This window comes from Ictalurus punctatus, chromosome 4 (assembly GCF_001660625.3).
Source record: "Ictalurus punctatus breed USDA103 chromosome 4, Coco_2.0, whole genome shotgun sequence".
Taxonomy (NCBI): Eukaryota; Metazoa; Chordata; class Actinopteri; order Siluriformes; family Ictaluridae; genus Ictalurus; species Ictalurus punctatus.
In genome coordinates, this window is record NC_071284.1 from 12571166 (window position 1) to 12595111 (window position 23946).

The 23946-nt window shown below is 39.4% G+C and overlaps 1 protein-coding gene across 3 annotated transcripts in view; it reads left to right on the forward strand.

Moving 5' to 3' along the window:
• The window catches only part of siah1 (siah E3 ubiquitin protein ligase 1), a 26688-nt gene continuing 2742 nt past the window's right edge, over positions 1-23946 (forward strand). Inside the window, exons 1-3 of one of the 3 annotated variants that reach the window (XM_017465789.3) lie at positions 1-239; positions 7929-8139; positions 15727-15783. In XM_017465789.3, the coding sequence (XP_017321278.1) occupies positions 15774-15783 (10 nt within the window). In that variant the 5' untranslated portion in view covers positions 1-239; positions 7929-8139; positions 15727-15773. Of the gene's footprint in view, positions 240-7928; positions 8140-11279; positions 13002-15726; positions 15784-23946 lie in introns of those variants that run through there. The other 2 variants (XM_017465788.3, XM_017465787.3) reach the window with 2 other exon arrangements.

Genomic DNA, 23946 nt, shown 5'->3' on the forward strand with positions numbered 1-23946 from the left:
TGACACCAGAGCAGTTGATAGATTATATTGCTGAAATTTCCTAAGATCCGGGAGCACAGCGCCGCCCGCGGCCCAGTTACGAAAGTATTTGAGTGCGCGAGCCCGAGGCTGCCGGCAGCCACAGCGTCTTCATTGTAGCGCCGCTGCGAGTGTGGATATTGAAACCGCCGAACCGTAAACATTGGGCGGATTATCCGTTTGGGTTGTAATTGTAGAAAGACAAGGATATATATCTAGAGGTAAGTTCTGGATAATTGGACGTGTAACGTGCTTGGGTTGAGCTAACCTTTATGTTTCGAACAACGGCTGGCTAACCGCTAGTTAGCTTCCAGGCTAACGACGATAGCTTGTAAACATGGCAGAATAGTTTGTCACGATAGCATTCGCGATGCTTGTTATCGCATTGAACGACCTCGGATGAAAACCTGTACAAATACATATCTCTCTGTGTGTATATAAACCTGGGCCTGTTTATTATTTTCTTTTCTACCCTGCCTAGTCGGCTAATTAAATGGTCGCCTAAGCTCGCTAGCAAGCTGTACGGACTGCTAGCTGGGTATGGTTTTGTTTATAGAGCTAACTGTGTAGCAGTGTGGCCACCCCCACCGGCATCTCTGAAATGACGTTAAAACGCTTTCTTGTTACAAATGCCATAATGTCCTTTAATGTTCATGCTACAGAAATGTTCATGATATTTCTGCTAGCTGGTGATATTGCCAGCCAGCACTCGCCCCTCTGACCCAGAATAATAACGGGGCAGGTTCTGTATATTTGCTGTAATGCAGCTTATGGCTGGAGGTTTGTAACCTGTTGTTAGGAAACAACGGTCCTGGAACTAATTACTGATTGAGGCTACCGTTAACAACCGAGTGGTTTTAACAACCCTGGATCCGGCGACTTGGATGCGTTATTTGTATCTTTGGTGTAATTGTTGATCGGTTGTTTTGTTTACACAGCAGCTGCATTCTTGCCGCCGATGGGCTCCATATTGAAGCGATGGATTTGAAAGCGTGTCAGTTTTAAGCTTGTGTAACTTGCATGTTATTAATTACAGTAGGCAGTGCCTGCTGATGGGTAATCAGTGATAAAATGGCGCAGGTCAAGTATCCTTAAGGACTACCAGTCTGTCTGCTAGTTTGTTTTGCTGCTACAGTCAAGATTCAAGTGTTCAAGTTCATGTTAATTTACTGATGCAACCTGGAAAACAGATACAGATATCCCCTATCAGTGTGGTTAATTGCATAAGGCATTTATTTTGGACGTGTAGAGCGAATCAGGTAAACGAGCTTTGTAAGTGTAGTCACTGTAAGATGGTCACTATAGTATCCAAAACTGGTAAAAAGCTGGTCCTAATTCAGTGACTCTAGCTTTCTAACTATTGAGCAGTCCTTCCAGGATTTCACCATTTAGTCATTGCAGAAATTATTGTAAAATCAAGAAAACGCCGCATTATTCGGCTGACACGAGAACGAGTGCAGCTAAAAGGTTTCATTTACCAACAAATATCAGTGAAAGACCATGCAAAAAAAAATGTACTGCGATTGCAATTTTGCCAATTTAAATAGTTTTCCACAAAAAAAAAAGACCCCGAATTGCATCACAAATTTTGAAAAATAAGCTGCAGCAAAATCGAACGTTTTTGGCTGCAACGATCACAAAAAACTCACCGAAAACATGTACAGACTGATTAAGCAGCTCATCGTATATAAGGTGTTGACCAATCACATGCGACTTTTGTAGATTATTTCGCTGAAAACAGCTTATCGGCCCAGAGACTAGCTACGTGGTTGGAGAAATGAAGTCGCAAAGGGGAAGAATTTTCATAGATTTTTTTTGCATTGTTTACACCGGCATTATCAAATGCACTACACAGTTTAGTTTAAAGGAAACGTCAAAGACAAAAACTGAAAAATTTTTAAAAGATGATTGGACCGAGGAATTGTCGCTCACCGAATACAAAACTGATCTAAGTTTAGAATCCGTAATGTTAGACAAAAGTGTAAACAACAACAACAAAGCGCCACTCAGGAACAAATCATAACCACTTCAAATTGTCTTGCTTCTAGACATAAACAAATCAATAACAAATGGCAACACCGGTTATTCAGGTTTTTGTAAGCAAAGAATTTTACGCAACTGGACCTTCACAATTTTTAGCTTGTCTAGCAGATGGACCATTTATGAAAAGGCTATTAACTCTGTATCATCTGTTCGGGGTAGCATCTGCTGCCCTCGCAGAGCAAGTAGATTGAGTTGTATTGATTTGTATGATGCCAGCTCTTAACCTTGCATATGATTATGACTTAAATTGGATTATTCATGTATGAGGCTTAGTGGAGTCATTTTATATTGTGTCACTGGTTAACTAGTTCACGTGTTCAATATCGGTCTGCCCCTCGGCTTTTTGCAGCCTCACTAGCAGCTGCACATGCCGAGCCACGCACAGTTGGCAACCTCTCACCAAAATGACAGCTGGTTCTTTTGAGTCCTTTTTCAACTTCTGTGTCCTGAGTCCTTTTGCTTCTCTCTGGGTTTTTTTTTTTTAAAAAATTTATATTGTTTCCCCACAGTTACATCTCAGAAGGAGCTGTCCTCTCACATATACACATGCTAAACACCATTTCTGTTTCTCCCTTGTGTCATGAGTGGACCCACTGGATAATCGATGGATGATCATAATACTAGTTGGCCATCTGTTCAGCTGTAACAAATAAAGATGGATGGCACCGTTGTGTGTCTTGAAGGTGGGAGGGTTTTGCCTTTTATACAGCAGTGTAGATTTCTTCTGATTGAATAGAATTTGGTTCTCTCATTTGGATATGCAATTGCTTGTGACTTCATCATCCTTGAAGTCAGTTTCCTGATTGATATTTATCATGACACTTAGGTTTACTATTAAAGTGGCTGCAAAACAGCAGTAACGCATTAAACTGCAAATACTATCTTCAAATTAGATTTTAATTCCACGTCTACCAAAATATTTAACATCGAAAAGGATGATGATCAATACAAAAACAGACTTTAATCAACTATTTTTTTTCCTGTAACAGTGGAATTGATGAGTTATAAAAATATCCACTATTCCAGCTATAATCATATATAAATGATCGCAATACACTTATATCACAGTCAGTACGTTTACATGGACAACAATAATCCGATATTAAGACGATACTCGGATTAAGAAACTACCATTTAAAGAGCGATTATTGATGACCTTAATCCGGCTAAAGTCATACACGAAGTTAACACAAATCATATTAAGAGGTGGAGTATTTCTATTTTAGTCACATTATCAAAGTGCATTATAGACACCTTAATCACACTATTAACGTCGTGTGGGAGATTTCACCGCATTTTGCGACAGGACACGTTCACACACGGCAGTGCTCAACCGTTTGACAGCAAACGAGAGCACGGCTGCGTCCGAAACCGCATACTTACTTGCTATATGGTAGGTGAGATGCATGTATTTCAGCTACTGTATAGTAGGCAAGTACGAGGTTTGGGACGGCTTCAAGCAGTCGTCTGTTTGCATGTATATCTTGACAAATAACAAACTGTACTTGAAGCTTTCGTAAAATTCAAAATGAAACACCCAAACTGTATACGGTCCCATAATGAAGACAAACTGTATGTTGATACGTGAAATTCTGGAGGGAACGTCGGTGTGGGGACGTAATGAAGTGTACCGTCAATCGATCTATGTTCTATAACATGTAAAACACGAACATGAAAGGAATATTCTAAACACAACTCATGTAAACACCTTAATCACAATATATTCAGGAAAAAGGTCCATAATTAGATTACTGCTGACCATGTAAATGTAGTCATTGTTCCATTATTGTCCGCTTCTAGTCTGGCATGACCTGTTCATGGCCTTTGACTGTATATGGCTTAGCCTGTGTGACTGTACTAATTGTGTCTTTGCCTTGAGGGAATCTTACAGCTGTAAGACTTGTACAGAAAGTAATTAAATCTAAACTAAAGAGGTTGAGAAAACCCAATGCCAGGAGTTTATTTCCTCTACTGAAAATTTTGGGGGTTTTTATAAGCCATGGTGTTTTCTCTTAATAGTAACAATATCATGTCAGCGTGTTCCCTAAAGCCCTTGAAAAATACTGGGACACAATATTTAGGCCACGGATGTGCCTTACAGTGGAGAATGTGCCTGTTTTTACGTTAAAGCTGGTGGATGTAAGATTTAGGGATTTCTTGTTCCTTCTTGTTGAGTTCTGCGCCCTTCTCCGCTGCACAGATTAATACACCGACGCTGGAAGTCGGGTCCACATCCCAATCTGCATGAACACACAAAGTGTATGTAGTATGCCTAAATAGTAATGACAAAAATGGTGTACTGGCAAACTAATTAGCGTGGTAGTGTGCGGTTTGGGACGTGGCCCAAGTATTCATAAGGGCGTAATTAAAACGGCTTTCTTTTTATTACAAAAGCATTATGAGAATAAAAACTCTATTGTGCACACTAATGTTACTGAATACCAGGTGAAAGAGCAAAACCTCTTGGTTTCTCCACTGTAATCTCACAGCACACTGCTGTGTAGGCTCATATCTATCTGTGTTGGAGTTGGCTCTACGCATATTAAACACTGATAGATGCTAGCTAGCCCACTAACCCTAGTTTTGTCAGCACCTTAATATGTGGTGGTGGTGGTGTTCTCTAGGCACAAGCTGGATAGCATTAATACACTCATTAAAGTCAGAGCCGTAATTGTTGCACATTGATTTTCTTTCTTTTTTTAAACTTTAAATGTTTGTAAATCTGTTCAGGCCTTCTCTTAAGTGTAGATGCCACATACGTTTATTGGTATACAGCTAGGCAGAGCTGTTTACTCGTTTATTGTCATTTTGCTCTGTGCTTGTCATGTACATCGGGTGCCTCTCTGCAGCCAGCCTGTCCAACTGTAATGTTGTTGATGGTTTTTTCATCAAGGCTAAATTTTTAAACATTTCATCACTGAAACATCTTGGTCTTTTTTTAAATTTGGTGAAGGATTAGAAGAGTGTGGGTATCCTCTGCCACCAAACTAGAGAGGGAGCGGGAGGAAGAGAGAGAGATATGCACACCCTGTTTGATCATATGGTATACTGTATTAGTCTTCTAATGGTTTCAGCTGCCCGTTACCTTAGCAAACTGAGTGTTGTGCTCTCCCCGCATATCACGTTACCGGGCGGAGCACTAATGGGCTCTCTCCATGCAACGTATCTGTTCAAGATGAAGAGGAGTTAATGGCTGGGATGGACTCTGTAATGAACTGTGTACTAGACCATACGTTCTGCTTCATTTGGTTTCAGACAGCAGTCAGAGTAGGTGTTATTTCTGTAGTCGCTACAGCCCTGTCTGTAATGCAAAGCTATAAAGTCAGCTCATAAAAGTGGCAGTTTTTAAAGTTATGTCTTAGTGGTTTTGCAGAGTCGACTACAATCCTCTTGGGTGTGATTAAATAGGATGCCACGTTTTGTGGCCTTAATGAAATTAACTGATTAAAAAATTCGAAACAGTTGTCATTCTACTAGCCTCGTTAAGTAGCGAATTAGGATAAGTCCATATGCACTGAGCATCGACTTAAAGGCACAGAGGGCAGAAGATGTTTATGCCACAAGCAGTGTCGATTTATAAATTGAGGTTATGTTCTTACCATTCGGCACATATTATACACATTTAAGAAGTGGATTTAAATCAGTTAGCTTATAAGTAGTCAAATCTATAAAAAATAAATAAATAAAAATTACGTGCAGAATGTACACCAATCAGCCATAACACACAAAAAACAAATTTTTCATTATAGTATCTCATTACAGTTGCATCTGTCAAGGGGTGGGATATATTAGGCAGCAAGTGAACAGTCAGTTCTTGAAATTGTTGTGTTGGAAGCAGGAAAAATGGGCACGCGTAAGGATCTGAGCAACTTTGACAAAGGCCAAATTTTGATTGCTACATGACTGTGTAAAAGGCAGGTCTTGTGGTTTGTTCCCAGCATGCAGTGGTTAGTACTTACCAAAAGTGGCCCAAGGAAGGACACCCGGTGAACCAGTGACAGGGTCATAGGTGGCCAAGACTCAGTGATATGTGGCTTAGCCCGTCTGGTCTGATACCACAGAAGAGCTACTGTAACACAAATTTCTGTAAAAGTTAATGCTGGCTATGATGGATGTCAGAACACAGTGCATCGTAGTGCCCATGCTGACCCCTGTCCGCTTCCAAAAGTGCCTACTTTGGACACGTGAGCATCAGAACTAGACAATGGAGCAAAGGGAGAAGGTGGTCTGGTATGAGGAATTATCTTTTCTTTTACATCCAATGATCTGCTGGAAAACCTTGGCTCCTGACATTCATGTGGATGTTACTTTGACACGTAACACTTACCTAAACATTGCTGCAGACAAAGTACACTCCTTCATGGCAACAGTTTTCCCTAATGGCAGTGGCCTCTTTCAGCGAGATAATGCCCCTGCCACACTGCAACAATTGTTCAGGAATGGTACGAGGAACTTTGCCTCCAAATTCCCCAGATCTCAGTCCAATTGAGCATCTGTGGGATGTACTGAACAAACAAGTCCGATCCATGGAGGCCCCACCTCTCAAGTTACAGGACTTAAAGGATCTGCCTCTAATGTCTTGGTGCCAGATACCACATTAATTACAAACTAACATACTAGGTAAATAAGAAATTTCCACTACGAACAATATAAGTATACAGAGAACCGCATCCAGAACACTCTCCAAAACTCCTGACACTGAAGTCTCTACTTTCTAGTCAGGAAGCGGTCAATAAAGTACAGCACTGTTAAGCCTACCCACCCATGAGATTTGTGCGAACGTAATGGCGAACGTAAACTTGCGGCGCATAAACGAAAACCTTGAAAGCGTAAATGAAAACTCTGACAGTGCATTAATAAACCACGATTAGTGAAAACTAAGCTTAGAAAACTATTAACAAAGAATGCTGTTTATTTGAAGAGCATGTTAAATTTTTGCCTCCAAGTTCACTGTCTTCAGTTTCAGAGTGGTGTTTTTTCCCCTCTTTCATTGTATGTTTTATGTTCGTTTCTTGAAAAGTTACGTCCAATAATTTTGCCACAGATCTAATCCCATAATGTTTGAGACCATTATCACACTGTTGGTATACTTGGGGGGGAAAAAAGTGCCTACCTGCACAACCTATAAAAACATATTGAATGCCATGACCTTTTATTAGTTCGGCTCTGTCTTGGTTGACACAATCACATGATAATATTCTCATGCCATGATGGATTGTTTAATAAATGTCAGCAATATTGTACTGAACCCCCACCAAATGACCTTGTAGTGAGAAGGCAGTCTCTCAGTCTGCATTGTACTTTACTTTTTGGGTGTGAGCGTACGTACAATATGGACAACACTGATTGCTTATTTCCTAGTTTTCTATTGGAGAGGTCTATTATCTGTACAGACAGATACGATGTACCTCACTGAACAAGAATAGTTTTGTTTTGTATACTGTTTTCCTTTTGTCCTACTTTTAACACTGAACTTGTTCTGAGATGTATTTATTCTTGAATCTTTAACCTCCTAAGAAAAGTTGGTTCTAGTGGAGCTGTCGTAGAAGTCTAAAGCATTATTTTTAAACATGTAAGCCAATGTGAGGTTTAAACTACCTTCTGTCCATGCTCTTGGATTATTATTTGTCGTCTTGGACTTGGTCTTGAGCTTTTCCACACTGTAGGGCTGAATGGTTCTGAGCAAGGAGAGAAGCTATTCCAATGGCATTTCCACGTGAGCAGGGTTAAGTTCTGAATGCTTTCGAGCCATTTTAGGTTTTCTTTTTAGCTGGGTAGTTAGGTTGGCTAACTGTACTCTATGCAAGTGGGGTGACTTTAATGTAATGCTGTGTTCGATTAACTCGTAATCCCCAACATCTGACCAGGGAAAAGTAAAAGAAAATGCCTCCTCAACTCAAAATTCGTACTTGGGAACTCTGGGTGGTCTTCTCACCTACGACTTCCTTCTACATCACTCATCACAGCTGGCTAGCTTGTTACTAACAAAAGACGAACATGGAGTTATCCATCTTTTTTCCCCATTTTGTACCTTGAAGACAAAGGTTGAAAATGACATTACAACTTCCCACTTCTAAGGTAAGTCAAGTGAAGCATAAGTATTTGCCCTTTTTTCAGTGCAGAATAAAAATGGAGGCACTTGTGCCATTTATCATCTGGGTGTATGCTAAAATTGCAACTAATCAATAATAATCAATCATGAAAATCATTGACCTCGAATCTCATTATCAAATAGCTGGTCTGCACGCGGCACATTTTACTCAGTGCGCTACTTCTCTTCGGAAAACACGCATGTGCGAGTACAAGCCAAAGTTATGTCCAACATGATGTTTTATACACTTGCATTATGTACTCTACCATATAGTGTATGAATTTTAAAAGGTTAGTATCGTCTCAAATGGAACCTAGCTAGGTTTTTTACAAATAAGTATAGGGGTCTGTTCACACAGGGACGTTTTTCTTGGTGTGTGTGTTCACAAGAAGGCGTTAAACGCGGGTGACGCGCTGAACAAAAGTGCGTGTTCACTCCCTGACAGTAGATGGTGCTTATTGAAAAGCAGAAATACCTTGGTACACAAGGTGGCGCTGCACCTTGTGCAGAAACTTTCCGTTTCTGACACGCGCTTATAGCTGAGAAGACGAGAGCCAGTATGCTCTCTTGTGAAATGTACGGTCTTTTAAGGATTTAGCTTTAAAGAAGTATTTGTTGCAGTGGCTGAACACCAAAGTTCTCATTTTAAACAATATACTCTTTTTAATTAAGTAATGATTTGAATTATATCAAATACTCTCATTGACAGCCATTGGGGCGTTAGACGGACCGTTTTTTGCACTGCGTAAATCGTCCTGGTGTGAACAGGGCTTAAGAACTTGCCCAATTCATGGTGCTAGCTTTAACAGAATACCCAGAGTCAACAAAATGAATTTCTTCAGTTTACTGTTAGCGTTACCTTTTATGCCTGATCTGACCTCAGTCACCATCAGATGGCGGCATAATCGTCAAGTGACGTCAGAAAAAAGTGTGTGACCCAGGTCCTCTAAGGCATGGGAGCAATTTATTTTAAACGTTGTGAAGAAGACTGTAACCCTCAAACTTTAAAAAGCGGAGTTTGTGTAGCTTGAAACTATGCCAGTGAAGCACAAACTTATCTTTATATTTAAAAAAAAAATGTTTGTCCAAGAAACCATAAAGTGCTGTGGAAGTGAGATTTAATTACTAATTTAGGATTGTTAATGTTATGTACAGTCATGTTAAGGTAAAGTTTTAGTCTGAAGTTTATATTTGTAGCACTCCGAACGTAAAAAAAAAACAAAAACAAATAAAATACACAAACTATTATCGAAACGTAATTGGTCGCTGAATATATTATGAAACTAATCGTTAGTTGCAGCCCTATGTAAAATTCAAAATCAATTGAAAGAAGAAATGTTTGGTGTGTCAGCATTCGCCCATTAGGCTACAAACACTTGAGATGAACATTGCCTCACAAGGATGCCTGTATAAATGTCAGCTGTTGAACTGTTCTAATCACCTTATGAATAGACTGGTATGAAAGGAATAGACTACACCCTATTTTAGCTGAATGGAAATCAGGTAAATCAAAATAATCATAATGTATGCCTAAATAAACAACAATCAAATAAATATTACCACTCAAGTACACAGTATTCTGCATTTCCAGCTGTTGCTTCAAATTAACCGTCTGTTGGCATTGCGTAATGAAATGTTATTAAACTGTCGGGTGCACTGGTGCTAGTTAAAAATGATGGTATACACAGTCAGCTGCATAATTGAGTGCAGCATGTTGATTGGACAGATTTGTCCATCGGTTTCAAGCAACAAAATGAAATGTCTTAACTGAGAGAGAGAAAAGCAAAATTGTATTGTGGACTTAAGTCTAGGGATGCACCGAATGTTCGGCAACCGAAACCGGTGTTAAGTGAAATAAGTGAAAAGACCGAATAAATTTGACCGAACAATGATGTGTTTGACGCGCCAAATAGCCTAGCAACCAGAGTGAGATGCGCGAATTTCACGACCTCCACTTCCGGCAGCGCGCGCAGAGTGATGAGGGGGCACGCGATTGCACGAGCTACGTGCACGAGCGCATGCTCTTTGGATGTTGACAACTGCGACATTGTTTACTGTGGACACGTGCGTTTGTTTTGTTTCTGTTCCGGAGTATTGTCACGTCGCCAGACTTAAGGGAGTAGAGTACGGAAGCAGGTAAAGACGCACTTATTTAAGGGAACATAACATTAACAACATATTTAACTATACTATATCTACTATAATACTCTGCAAGGTGTACAGGGACGCGAGCGGTATATATCCCCAATATAATCAGCGTATAGAACCGAATAGAACCATTTTTTGCACTCTTGTCTGTGCACTTTTTAATGCACCTTTAGTTGTAGGCTACAGAGTGTTACATTCTTTCAGCAGTCAGTTATAGGCCTAACATAGGCTATTCAAGGGGGGCTCAAAGATGACCACATCAAAATATTTTTATTTTACTCATTTACTTATTTAAAATTATATTGTGCCTTGTTGGTAGCCTATGCCTGCTGGAATGATAAAAAATGTTCAGTGTTAAATATTTTGAAATTGTAGTTTTTGTAATTGATTTTTTTTTTCTTTGAAAAGCAAGACAAAATAACAAAAAGCACGTTTTGACTATATTTAATTTATGCAGTGGTAAAATAAATGGAAAAAACGTGTATTCGGCTTTCGGCCAAGTTTTTCATTATATTCGGCTTCAGCCAAGAATTTTCATTTCGGTGCATCCCTACTGATCTGCAATGAACCTGATGACAGTATTCAGCTCATAGTCCACTTGAATGTTACCTTTACAATCAGTTTGTAGGATCCTTAAAGAATCTGTGTTCAATCTGTATTCAATTTCCCATTTTTTTGTATGAATCTGTCAAATGATTTGAGTGGCTTTTAAATTGTACAGAAGAGATCCGCTTTCATCCAGTTTGTAACTAAATATATATAGACCAGTTTAAAAATAGATCAAGCCCATGCCAGATTATTATTTTTTTATGTGCTTCCTGAACAAACAAATGTTTTAGTTTAGTATTTTGAGTTTTTACAGGTGTACCCGCAGAAATGGTTTTTAACAATTGCTGTATAATTATTTCAAACAAATAACCATGCTCACGAGTCCACGCCACCATGGCAGCTGTAACCATTTGGTCCTTCAGTCGGAAAGAGGCTTGCGTGACTCGCGCCTTTGTAACGTTGCCCTTTTGTAAAGGTGAAACTTAAAACTGAAACTGTGATCAATTGGCCAGTGGCTGTTCAAGAGGGTGCTGCGAGTTCTCACCTAGTATCACTGAGTCATTGACGTTGCTGAAGTGTCTTATGTTATCGCCTTTCTTGCTTAGTGCGTATTTTAGAAAAGTGAGAGATTCTGTCGTAAAGCACCAAACCTTTTTTTTTCAAACACAGTCTATTCTTACCTGACAATTCAGCAGAGTATTTTTTTTTAACCAGTGTATGGATTTGATTGAGATTCAGTGAAATGCAAGTTCTTAGAGTTCTTCTAGGGTGTTTTGACAGCATCATTCAGTGCAAAGGTCTTGAGGCCAGGTATCTTGTAGCGTTTGCTGTTTTTACCACACTGTAATCATCAGTAGCATTAACTTGAGCTCCTCAAGCAGAAAGGTCAAGTCTTGGCAGACTTGTGAGTGTGGCTGTGTTTACACAGAGTGCTATTGGAGTATTTTTTGTGTTGAGATACTTGGACAGTGGGATTATTGATGATTGTGTAGTGGAAAAGCATTAGTCGGTGTGCGTCAAGGCTCTTCACCATCGCGTCTTCAACCTGGAAATTATCTTTAAATTTGAGTTTGCCAAAGATGATGGGTTATATTTTTCAGAGTACTTGATTGTAAAGGGATCCCTGTGAGGTATTTTTGTTGTTGTTTTGACGTAAACGCTTTCTTCTAAAAAGTATATATTAGTTAGTTTTTAGCTGTTTTCCTGCTGTGCCCTCTTCTGTGGGTTTTGGTGTAGTGCTGCTGTATTCGAGCCTCTCTTTGTCTAAGGCACATGGTTGAAGGAGGAGGTGGAGCGGTGTAATCTGACACGAGCCAGGCCCAAAGTACAGCTCAGACACAGTGGGGGAGTGAGGGGGCATTCCAGCTCCAGCTTGACATTCGACTCCTCAGCCTGCAGACTGCATTGGCGAAAGTGCAAGCAGGCAGCACTCAGTTCTTTCTGTCTGTAGCGCTTTGCTGCCCCACAGAGAATACGCTCTTCTTCCCGTCTCTCGCTTGGAGTTCACGCAGGATACTTGGGCCTGCCTGGGAGTGGCTGCTCAGTCTGCCTCTGGAATGTACCTTTAGACGAGTGGGGAAACTGGCTTTGCTGCTGTTGGTTTTCCTCTCTTCCTTGGCTCTCCGTCTTGCTCCCACACTCCTTGGGTTCCATCATAAGCTTCCTGCCAGGCAGTCTGAGCTCAGTATACATTTTTTTTTATTATTCCTGGATTCCTTTGTTTTGGGTTCTCCACTGCTCATTGTACTTTTCCTGGGCTGTGCTTTAAAGGTGACTTTTTTTTTGCCTTTAAGCCACACATCTACTTTGTAGCAGTCAATGAACAGTAATTTGGATAGCTCGCAGGGTTTTGCTTGTGTGTGAGTAAGTGGTCAGGCCTCTCCCTCAAGTGTCCCAGGAGTATCTTGCAGTGAACCTGAGAGGGCTAGTGGAGCAGTATTTCTATCTGAGCCAGCACTAAGCGAGCATATTGGATATTGGACTGGTTGGGGGCCCTCTGTTATGGGCGGTTTTGTTTCTATGGAAAGAGCGCAATGAAGAGTTGCTGCAATCCCCATGTCTCCCACCGCTAGGCTACAGCCTGTCTACTCATGGAAGGGGGTGTTCAAGCTCTTCGCATGCGTAGCTGCCCAAACGGCCAGCAAGCCTAAAGGTAACCATGTCTAGTGCATGCTCACTGACTGTTCTGTTTTAGCTCTCGCTGTCAGACAGCCTGTATGGAATGTAGTCTGTTTAGTTCTCATTCAGACTTCGTCCTAGAAACACAAGACGTGGGCTTTATGTTCATATGGGAATGGAGTGAAATCTTAGTAGCAGGCCTCATCTGGGCCTGACCTGGCCTGCCCAGCAAGGTAGCCACTGTATTTGGGAGTGGGTGTTGGTGCTTACATTACACTGAGACTTTGAAAGACAAAACAGGAGTATTTCCTTGCTTGCTATAATTTGCTCTCTTCCTGGTGTGCTGTAAGATTCCAGTCGTCTCTGACACAGGACTACTTTGCTTTATTTTTCTCTGTGTGTGTGTGTGTGTGTGTGTGTGTGTGTGTGTGTGTGTGTGTGTGTGTGTGTGAAAGAGAATTAAACGTGTACATTCTGTAAAGCATGGATTTTCACACATGCCTTTTGTTGTTTTTCTCCCCATCCTTCAGAATTATTGGCATCCTTGAGGAAAGAGTAATAGACCTAAATATAAAGAGTGCCACAGGCAATAGGCGATAAGGTTCAAATCCAGAGACTGGGGAACTTCTTGCAAAGTACTGTCTCTAATGATTTGTCTTTTTTTTTTTTTTTTTTTTTTTTTTTTTTTTTTTTTGTTTTGGGTTTTTTTTTAAATATTAGATTGTTTTAAAAGTCTTGTATTCCTTATATCCATGACCTGATTTGCACAGGTCAGCAAGCATTTGTCTCATTTGTTTTGAGTGTTCATTAGTTTTTCCCCATGGTAACGTGTGACAAACGGGTATTACATGTGTGCAGCTTCATATTTATACACCAGGTAACCAGGACACACATTGAGAAGGGACTTGGAGCATTTTAATGAACGATTCATTGTGTGCATTATTTCAAATACTCTGTAGGGGTGAACATTTTTTTTATTTAATCTTTTTTTTATTAATATTTATAGGAAATACTATTCGTTAAAAACAAATTTGTTAGAACAAAGATGAATGTCATTTATTGTGAGTGGACAATTTCAATTGTGTGTAATGTGTGATTTCTATACAAAATTATTATTATTTGGACAATAATCATTCTGGAGAGCACTGTAATGTAAACTGTGTACTCTAGTCACAGTGTGTGGTTTTTTTTTTAGTAATAAATGGTCTAATGTGACTATACAGTCAGGACAGGCTGGAACACGCCTGCCCACCAACTCACTGTTTCACATACATCTCTGTGAATAGTGCACCTCTTTAATCAACCTTGGCTAACCAATATCTATACCTGTTTATGTATATATTGTAAAACCCAACAGGCACAGAAATTCAAATGGGAAGTGTCTGTAACTCCATAAAATATTAAAGGGTTGCCATTTATAAAAAATAAATTAATTAAAAAAAACTTGTCCGTACAACCCCTCATCGTATACTTTATTTTCTCGAGTAAAAAAAAGTGTCACGTCCTTTATCCACTGGGAGATGGATGGATATTTAGCAGACTTCTAATGCAACAATAGGGAACGTCTTGCTATTAGGGATGTGAAAGCGATAATATATTTTTGTACAGAGTGTAATGGAACTGAGGCATCAGGAATTCCAAATATAGCAATCAATGGGCAAGGTTTTAAATCTACTCTGAGAATGGACAAAGGACATGATAGTAAAGAAACCAATCCAAAAACCACACAGACCAGGGCAAAAGAAAAACATATGGCCAAGATGACAGGGAGAGCCATGGCATTGATCACACTTGTCCTCTACTTCTGGATATATTACAGAAAGTCTCGACTTGGACAAATGGACCCTATGTAAAACTTTGAACTGGATGAGCACAAGAAGTGGTAGACTGTGTCCTACCTATAGCACATTCCCAACACTCTTCACTTATTTGTACTCCTAACTCCATTTCCCATGCATTGTTAATTTTGCTACTCGACTCACTACCTAACACCAGAATAAAATCAGAAATCTTAGAAATCATTCCTCTCTGGTGTGGAGTGTTTGAAAACAAGCTTTCCCAAGGCTGTTCAGGAGGTGCAGAGGGGAAATTAGGAAAACATATAGAAATGAAATTTCGAATTTGAAAATAACAGATGTGTCACAGGGAGGTCATAAGTAGATGACAGATTGGCAAAGCTATCAAAGACACCATCAGCATGCAGATTTTTGTTAATTGTTTAATGCCCTGGTCATACCACACTGAAAATGTAGTCCAAACACAATGGAGGAAATAAGTGGTTGTTGCTTAAAGGACCCAAAGAGGAGGCACCTACAAATTTAAAGTGCCGTCTAAATTGATACCAAATCTTAAGTGTATTAAGGACAACTTGGTTATCAGTATATTTAGAGAGAGTTTTGTAGGTAGAGAGGAATAAAGTAAATCAGGTATAGAGGATTCACTACAAAAAACGTTCCCACTCTTAACAAACTGCTCCATGTTCCATGTTTGTTTGTGTTTCACGTATGAAGTGTGACTGCTCCTCAATCAAGTTTAGTCTAATTTTAGTCTAATGTTTGGGGGGGAATGTTATGTTTACTTGTCAGTGCAAGTCTCTACACTCAACCTGTCATGCTTAAAGCTTATTGTAATATGGCTTCATCTTTCAGGTAAAGCCAGTCTTGTTGAATAGAAACGGTAACTTGCCTAACGGCAGCATAGTACGTGGGTCACTCAACACATCTCAGGCAGTTGGTTTCATTCTTTGTTTCTTTTTGCAGAGGTCCACACATTTCAAGAGAAGAAAATAGCCTTACTGGGGAATCATATGGACGAAGGTAAGTTCTCGATATACTTCTCAAATTTTTCTATGTCATCACCTTTTTGTGGGTTTTCTGAATGTTAGGCATTTCTTTAGACTTTAAGGATGTTTTAGCTTAAATATGTGGAGTAAAAAGAAGACCTGGAAAATGCTACAGTTGTGAAAGTTGGGGTGATATGAGAAGGAAGGGACCAGATAATTGAAGAGTGTGTCCTTCGCTGTGACTTGGCCCTGTAATCTCCCTCCATCACCATCTGGAGGAGCAGGGCAGGTCTGTGCCATCAAACCCTCATGCCCTGTGACCCAGGATTGGCACACGCAGTGTAGGGAGCGGTGATAGGGTGTGGTGTTATGCTGCCATCAGCACACCACAACACCAGCTCCCCCTCTCTTATCTCCCTTCTAAACCCATTGTTCGCTACTGCTAAATGACTGTCTGAACATGTCAGAGTTGTGTGCTGTCAAACTGCTGCAACATTGTAGTAGAATAACAGCAGACCCTTAACTGTTTCACAGAAAAGACATTAAAATGTTCTTTCCTAAAAAAAAAAAAAAAAAAGGAATTCTACCAATTAACTACAATTATTGTGTTTTACAGATAAAGAATTGCACACTGTAGCCCGCTGTAACATTGATGGGAAATGGGTCTGGTTAACGTGGCTAAAATTATCACACACACTGGTTATAAAATGGTTTGCCTTATGCATGCATGCCTCACCCCATAACCACGGCAGGCTTTCGTTAATGTAGTTTATAGCTTGGGGGCATACATGCGGGATGTTGTCAAGGGGGAAAAAACCAACAGATATTTACAGGTTTACCACAAACTTTTATTTTCTTGTAGGTGTGGACTGAGAAAAATAATCAGCCTGTTAACTTGCTTTAAAGTGAGTAGTATTAAAGCATAGTTACGTTAAATCCAACACACAATAGCACATAAATGACACAAATTATAGCCATAAAAACGATTGTGTGGAAAATTAAATCATATATATAACATTACTGCACCAATCTACTGTTACTTTCTCCCCTCATACATATAAAAGCACACATGATTTCTTGGCTTTATTTAGCTAGTTAGGCTAGGCCACTGAGTGTACCTGCTTTCTCAACGCTGCTCTTGCCATCATCGTGTTGATGATATTAGCAGCCAATTTAGAATAAAAGTTCATTTATTTTTTAAAACTGGGCTACATCTGCACACACAGAGCAGATTTTATGTCTTGCAGTTTCTCCCCATCGCCTTTTCCGCATTTTCTTCTGCATTGTCTAGTCTGCATGCTTCCACAAACACAGGAAGCTGATAATCAGAACTTGGCGGACTGAACTAATCACGAGTAGGGTCTTTACGTGGTAGTGTCGTGGAGCAGAAAAATTCCTGAACTTTCAAAAAGGCCAGTCCACCACTGTTTACTTGTGTTGTCAACATGGACAAACTTGAAAGACCAGAGTTGCTTCACTGCTAATAGAACGTCTGTCTTTGTGTTCATGACCGTTGACACGTAACAGGCATGATAAGTTTGTTTTTCAATGTGAGAATTATGCTGAAATTTTGAAAAATCTGGATTGCTACCAGTTCTGTAAAAATCAGTACTGTTGGATATGAATGAAAAATTCATCACCTATATTGTCATTGTTTTAATATAGAGCAGACAAAACAATGCAACACTGCAGTTCTCACATTACCAGATTAAGTGCTTCATACACTAATGAGCAAACCAGAGATCTCCATGGAATTGTAATGAAGTCTGACCTCGAGCCACAGTCTCATCTGGTGAAGCAGTCCGTGAGACCACATGGTCACTTTTGACATGTAGACTTATAGAATGCTGAGAAGACATGGGGTTCATACAAGGTGCTTGAATTTGGCTTTTTGATATTTAAGTACTAGAAAACCTTGAAAATATCTATTTGTTTATCTAGTAGTGCTTGAATTATAAAAAGTCAATCAATACGAAATCGCTAAATAACTTTTAAAGTGTTTCTGTATGACGAATACAATCCTTTCACTCAAAATATGACACCCCGCTGTAGCCCGTCTACCTCCTCCCGCTGTTCACTTGCTCATTTTGACCGAGACAGCCCCCCCCCCTGCCCCCCCATCCCCCACAGCTGTTGTCTTTAACTTATGTGTATGGTGGATTTGTCTGATGATGTTGGTTATAAATCAGGGTTTTGTCAGTGCAGAGCAGCAGCTTGGAAGTGGATTGTAAGTTAACATGTGGTCTTAATGGGTCACGTTTCAGTCACTATTTCATACTCGTTCCGTTGTCAGACAACAGAAAAAATGTAAATGAAAACAGCTTCATTGGGAATTTGCTTGTATTAAAATACAGCATGTGAGCACAGAGCATTGGAGATGTTATAAAGGGCTGACACTAGGCAGAATGAAAATACGACGCAATGATGTCATGCACTAATTAGCATATTCATTACATCATCTAGCAACGTTTGGACACAGTGTTCCTGTCACTCAGTTGGAGTATATTGACATTATGGTGAAGATGAAACTGGGAAACGGTGCTATATAAAAACTGGTGGGGGGGGTTTGTTGTTAAAAAGAAATAATGTTTGAATGACATCTCTTGTATAGTCCTTGAAAACAAAACAAAAATAGTGCTTGAAAATTCCTTGAAAGACCTGGAATTTCATTATGAAGCATCTGTACGAACCCTGTATGCAGTGGAGCAAACTGAGCTTCTCAAAGGTCGAAGTTCTTTGTGCTCTTTTGTCAGCCCTTGTGTTTGTTTGTTCTTCTGTCTGGTTTGATAAACAGACACTGCGGTCTAGGGTTTTGTTAATCGAGGAATGGAAAAATAATCTAATTAGAGTTTTAAGTCGGGTAATATAATATTCTTCATGGTAAAACTGGTATAGCTTTTAAAATGATGCGATTTTGCAATATTGTGATGTAATCACAAGTCATTGGTGCTTTACACACAAACAGACATCGCTATGAGTGCAGAAAGAGTTTGTTGCTGACCCTGACGACAAATTAGTTCTTAAAGGAGAAGCTGCATCAGTAATATGGCTCCCAAAAGTTAGTCACTGCTGGTATATTGTTGTGTTGTAGCAACTGCAACACAATGCAGAGATTGAGATTGTGGGTAAGCATGGAACACAGAGGTGCATTGACATGTTAACATGCGGTCCTCAGAACAGCTAACGGCATGTTCTGCATATGTGTGATGTCATGCATCACAATAAAAAAAAATTCATCGCATCCATCATGTCCTCCATACGCTAGGTACATGCTCCTTCTGTTTTTTTGAAAGTGTAGTGTGTTATAATCGTATACATAATAGGTTGCAATAGAAAATAGTTATAAAAATATATAATAGTGATCATTTAATGATAAACTAATCAGTTTCGACCTATTTACACTGATGGGTTTGTAGAGTGGTGTCTGTAATAAAATGTCTCCTCTATGATAAAACTCCAGCCAGACAGCTATAAATTAACCGAGGGAGTAAGGTTCTTTCACGTTTTAGTATGATGGCATTATGATCAAATAATAGTTTTCTGTAAATAAATTCATAATGCACCCTAATATTGCGAAATGTATACACATATGAAGTGCAAGGCCTTATACCGTCATTATAATTTAATCAGTAAGTAAAGACACTCAATTTAAAAAAAAAAAAAAAATCGAACGTGATTTCCAGAATTGAGTATTTAAAGTACTTACTAGTTACATCGAAATGCTTCAATACATGAACCGCTTAAAAGAAATGCCACACTGAAACACATTAAATATATTGAAATATTGATCTTTTTAAAATTCCTGCTAGAAATTCATTGGGTGGTGCTGTATTTTTGTTATTCCTGTGAGCAGTGAGTTATCAAAATGTGGACTCCAAGTTTCAGACTTGACTGCACTAAAGAGTGCAGATGGGCTGAGTTACGACAGAGGCTCAGCTAGTTAGTGATCTACGAGAAGATTAGCGCGATGGCATTGATCGAGCTTAGCGGTATTATCTGAGGCAGAGTGTGCAGGTGAGGGTATGAGGGTTTATGAGACTAAAGGATTAAAGTGCTTCTGCATCACTCTCTTTAGGTAGAGATGAATTCTCACTGGTACTTCTACCAGCAGGTAGTGGAACGGCATTGTGGGTAACGTAGGAAGCAGTTGAAACCAAAGTGAAAATACAGATACAGAATGAAAACGCACATGCTTGCAGGTATGCAGTCTCAGATATAGAAACCAAGCCTCAGTCAAAGTTTAACAACATGTAAAGGTAGCTATTACATTTTACCCCTATTATGAAGGAGTTGATGGTGCAGTTTATAATTGAAGTTAAAAAATATATTACATAATCTTTCTTTTTTAACTGTTTATTAGTGCATGTAATAGTATTTTCAAGAAATGTCAAATGTCTGTAAGCTAAAACTGTTAACTTGGTGTGCTTTGACAAGCAGTTTTCACTTCTGTCTTGAGTTTATATCCATACAGGATAACTGATTCTTCTTCAGAATAGTTATTCAGGTTCTGCTCGGCGTAGAGTTTTAGTTTCTTTTCTGGTTTTGATATTTTGGTGGTAGGCTGCTTCTGCTTCTATTCTATAGTTTGTTTATGAACAGAACAAGAAAGTCAGAGCTGTGTTCAGATTAGCACAAAACATCAGCAGTAGGTATTTTGCAGCTGGCCTGTAACTAAATGTTACTGCTACACTACAAATCATGGATACCAAACCTACATGGTTCTAGCTCTGCAATTAAACTCTGACAGCAGAGAGAATTGACTGTATGGTTGAATGGTTATGTAAAAGTGCACTACTGACATTCATGCCTGTTTCCATATTAACTGCAGTGTGATTCACTGGATATACACTTGTTTCCTGCTGTTGTACCAGTGTTGGGGTCAGTTAGGGGTCACACAGCTCCCATACATCAGCAGGCAAACTCTTAACACTCCCATTCTAACAGTTAATGCATTTAGTGAAAGATTGCTTCCTGATTTAAAGAAATGGTGTAAAAATAGAACTTTTTTTTTTCTTCCCTCTTAACTGTAATGAAGTCTGACCCTAGACAAGACATATTTGGTGTCCAAATGTAGTGGGGGATTTATTTTACTTATTTATTTATTTGCAGGGTTTTTTTTTTTGTTTTTGTTTTTTGTGAGTTACATGGCTATATGAGTTTTAGAGTTACATGGTGATATTCATTTAGCAGATGCTTTTATCCAAAGCGACTTACAAATGAGGAAATACAAGCAAATGATATATCAAGGTGGAGAGCAATACGAGTAATGCTACCATGCAAGATCTGTTAACTGAGTTCTAGAAAAACAGAGTTTGCAGAGTGGAGGTGTAAGAGCCAGCGTAGGGGTGTGTGTGGGGTATTTGATTTTTTTTTCTTTTTTTTTTTTTTTTGTGGGGTTGGCATTTTAGGGGTACATTAGGTATGTTTTAGGTACATAGCTCCAGTGCATTTGGTGAGTCGACAACAATAGAGTACATCTCAAAGTCTCATGACCGTCAGTCTGCGTATAGCTTGTAATCATGTTTTTACTAGCCTTGTCGTACAGATTTTGATTAGTGCTGTTGAAGTGGCTTCCTCTGGGAATACAAGATTTCCTGTGCTGCGTGATGGGCTGCAGACTTTCCACTTGCACAGCAGTTTGGTTCAGCACTTTCCTGGAATAAAGGGTGTGACGGGACCTCTGGGTCTTAGGCAGCTGTTTTTGTTACAAAGAGAACCAGGAATGCTGCACGACATATTCTTGAATTGGACTTAAAAAAAAAAAAAAAAAAAAGGTAATTCAGCTTAAAAAAAAACAAAACACTGACCCGAGTATTTCCCAGATCACTTGACTTTTTTCCCCCTTCTTCATCTTTTCCGTATTTGCTACTGTTCCATTGACAAGGAGATATATGTAACTGCTTAGGTATTACTTCATGTTAATATCCTGTTGAACTTCCAGGATCCATCAGTGGGTCCAAACTTGCATTTATTACTCTGAAATAATTTAAAAAGCATAAATAGCTACAATGTAAGAACTGTAATAATTGGGGGTTTAAGGGGTAAATTAAGTTTATATTTTATAGATGCATACATGGAAATAAAAAAATTAATGGTACGAATAATTTTAGGTGCCATCAGACAAGTCACTTTTTTTTTGCAAGTCTGAGTCAAGTTTCAAGTATTTACTTGTTTTATAATCACCCAGTGTTTGAAGCAGGGGCAGTTCTAGAAAATTTGAAACCAAAACATCCAGAGACTATAAAGGGATATTTATAACATTCTTGGAACTACCGTTTCCAGCTATTGAGATCACCACTCAGAACTTGGATGAACCTAGACTACATCTACTTGTTAACATTGGACAAACCAATGTTTTTAATAAGATTCATATCTAATCTCAAATCTTATTCAATCTTTAGTTTGCTCAAACAAAAACTGACAAACCACCGCACATATATATAAATAAATAAATAAATAAATAAATCAGACTCCAACAGTTGGAGTGGAGGGTTGTCTTTAGGTCATGTTTTTATTGTGGTTTGAGATGATTGTAACTGCTAAACATTTGTATTGTGACTCATCTGCATACTGCCTGCATCTTGGGAAGAGATGCAACAATAATAATTCCAGCTTGTGTCTGTAACCAGAAAGACATAAGCACTGTGTTGTTGTAGTAGTAGTAGTAGTAGTAGTATGTAAAAGATGGCATAATCTTTCCAGATGCACAGTCTATTAAAAAATGATGACCGATTCCAACATGACTAAAATCCCAGAGATGCATTGGTACAATAACAAATGTTAACATAATGAATTGACAGATTTTCCATTTATTAATAGCCGTGTTATTATAAATCCCATACTTTTACACACAAATCCTCTGAGCGATGTCTAGCAGGTATATCTGGAAAATGACTGAGCAGTAGATTATACACAGAACAGTGACTGATCAAGGAAGTAGACTAATTCCAGGCTGAAATGATTTTGCTTTTGATTTCTGCAGCGATAATTCAGACCCTTCCAGAAAGCAGCACAGACTGCACACATCATTTTTGTCTTGCTTCATTTCAGTGATTAAGTAGCAGTGACTCAGCAGAAATGGTTTGATCCCTGGATTGTTTGGCTTGTAAACATCATAGTTGCATCGTCTTCTGTACTGTTAACACCCATTAACAACTTTCACTTAACTTGTTTTTCCTCACTACCAGTATCGCTAAGATAGACTTCAACAATGCACACGCCACTCACTCGAACATCCTTAACCTAGGCTTTAGGCTCGTTCCACTACATCAACACCAAAGAGGTGGATTTTGCTAATCAGCACTGTGTGCTGCAGTCTTTCTGAGGAGCTGGCACACATCGAGTGGTGGTGTCATTTAACACAAGGTGGACACACTGTACTGTTCTCAGTATTTCAGCAGCACTTCTCATGCCAGCAGCTCTTCACGTGTCATTCACACGTTGGGTTGATGTGTTCTGGCGTATTGGCGGGTTTTTGGATTGGGGGTGGGGGGTGTATGGTTTGAAAAGGCCTACACATCGGACAGGTCATTCATTACATGAAACGCCAAATAAGCGTGCTGTTGAAACAAAAATGTGACCGTCATGTGTAGCTGGGACTTACCATGTAGCCCTCATCTCCAAGCTTCAGGTCGTGTATTTAGGGCTGGCTAAACGCCTCTTGTGCTCGGTGCTAATTTTGGTAAGAGATTGAGCAGCTCATTGAGAGGGATAAAAATACACAGGGCTTTATCACAGCAGATATGTTTACAAGCTGCTTATAAGCCATGCACATTTTCTCTCTCTCTCTCTCTCTCTCTCTCTCTCTCTCTCTCTCTCTCTCACACACACTCACTCTCACACACACTCACTCTCACACACACTCACACTCACACACACACACACACACACACACACACACACACACACACATTCACATGGACACTACTTTCTAATTTTCTCCCATGATATCGTAAGCTCATTCTCTTTAGTCCATCAGTGTTTCTACTAAGACTGATTGCCAGAAAGAGAGTAAGACGTGTGACTTCGTCACGCTGTGCTCCATTGAACTGGGCTTTGTTAGAGGCAGATGCATTTAGATTACCTAAAGCAGAACAGTATGAGCACTGGATCACACCCTGCTTCTGCCATGCAGTAGGGAAAAATCCAGCCGTGATCTCGGCCTCCTCTCCACACACACCACAGCCTGTTGCCATAG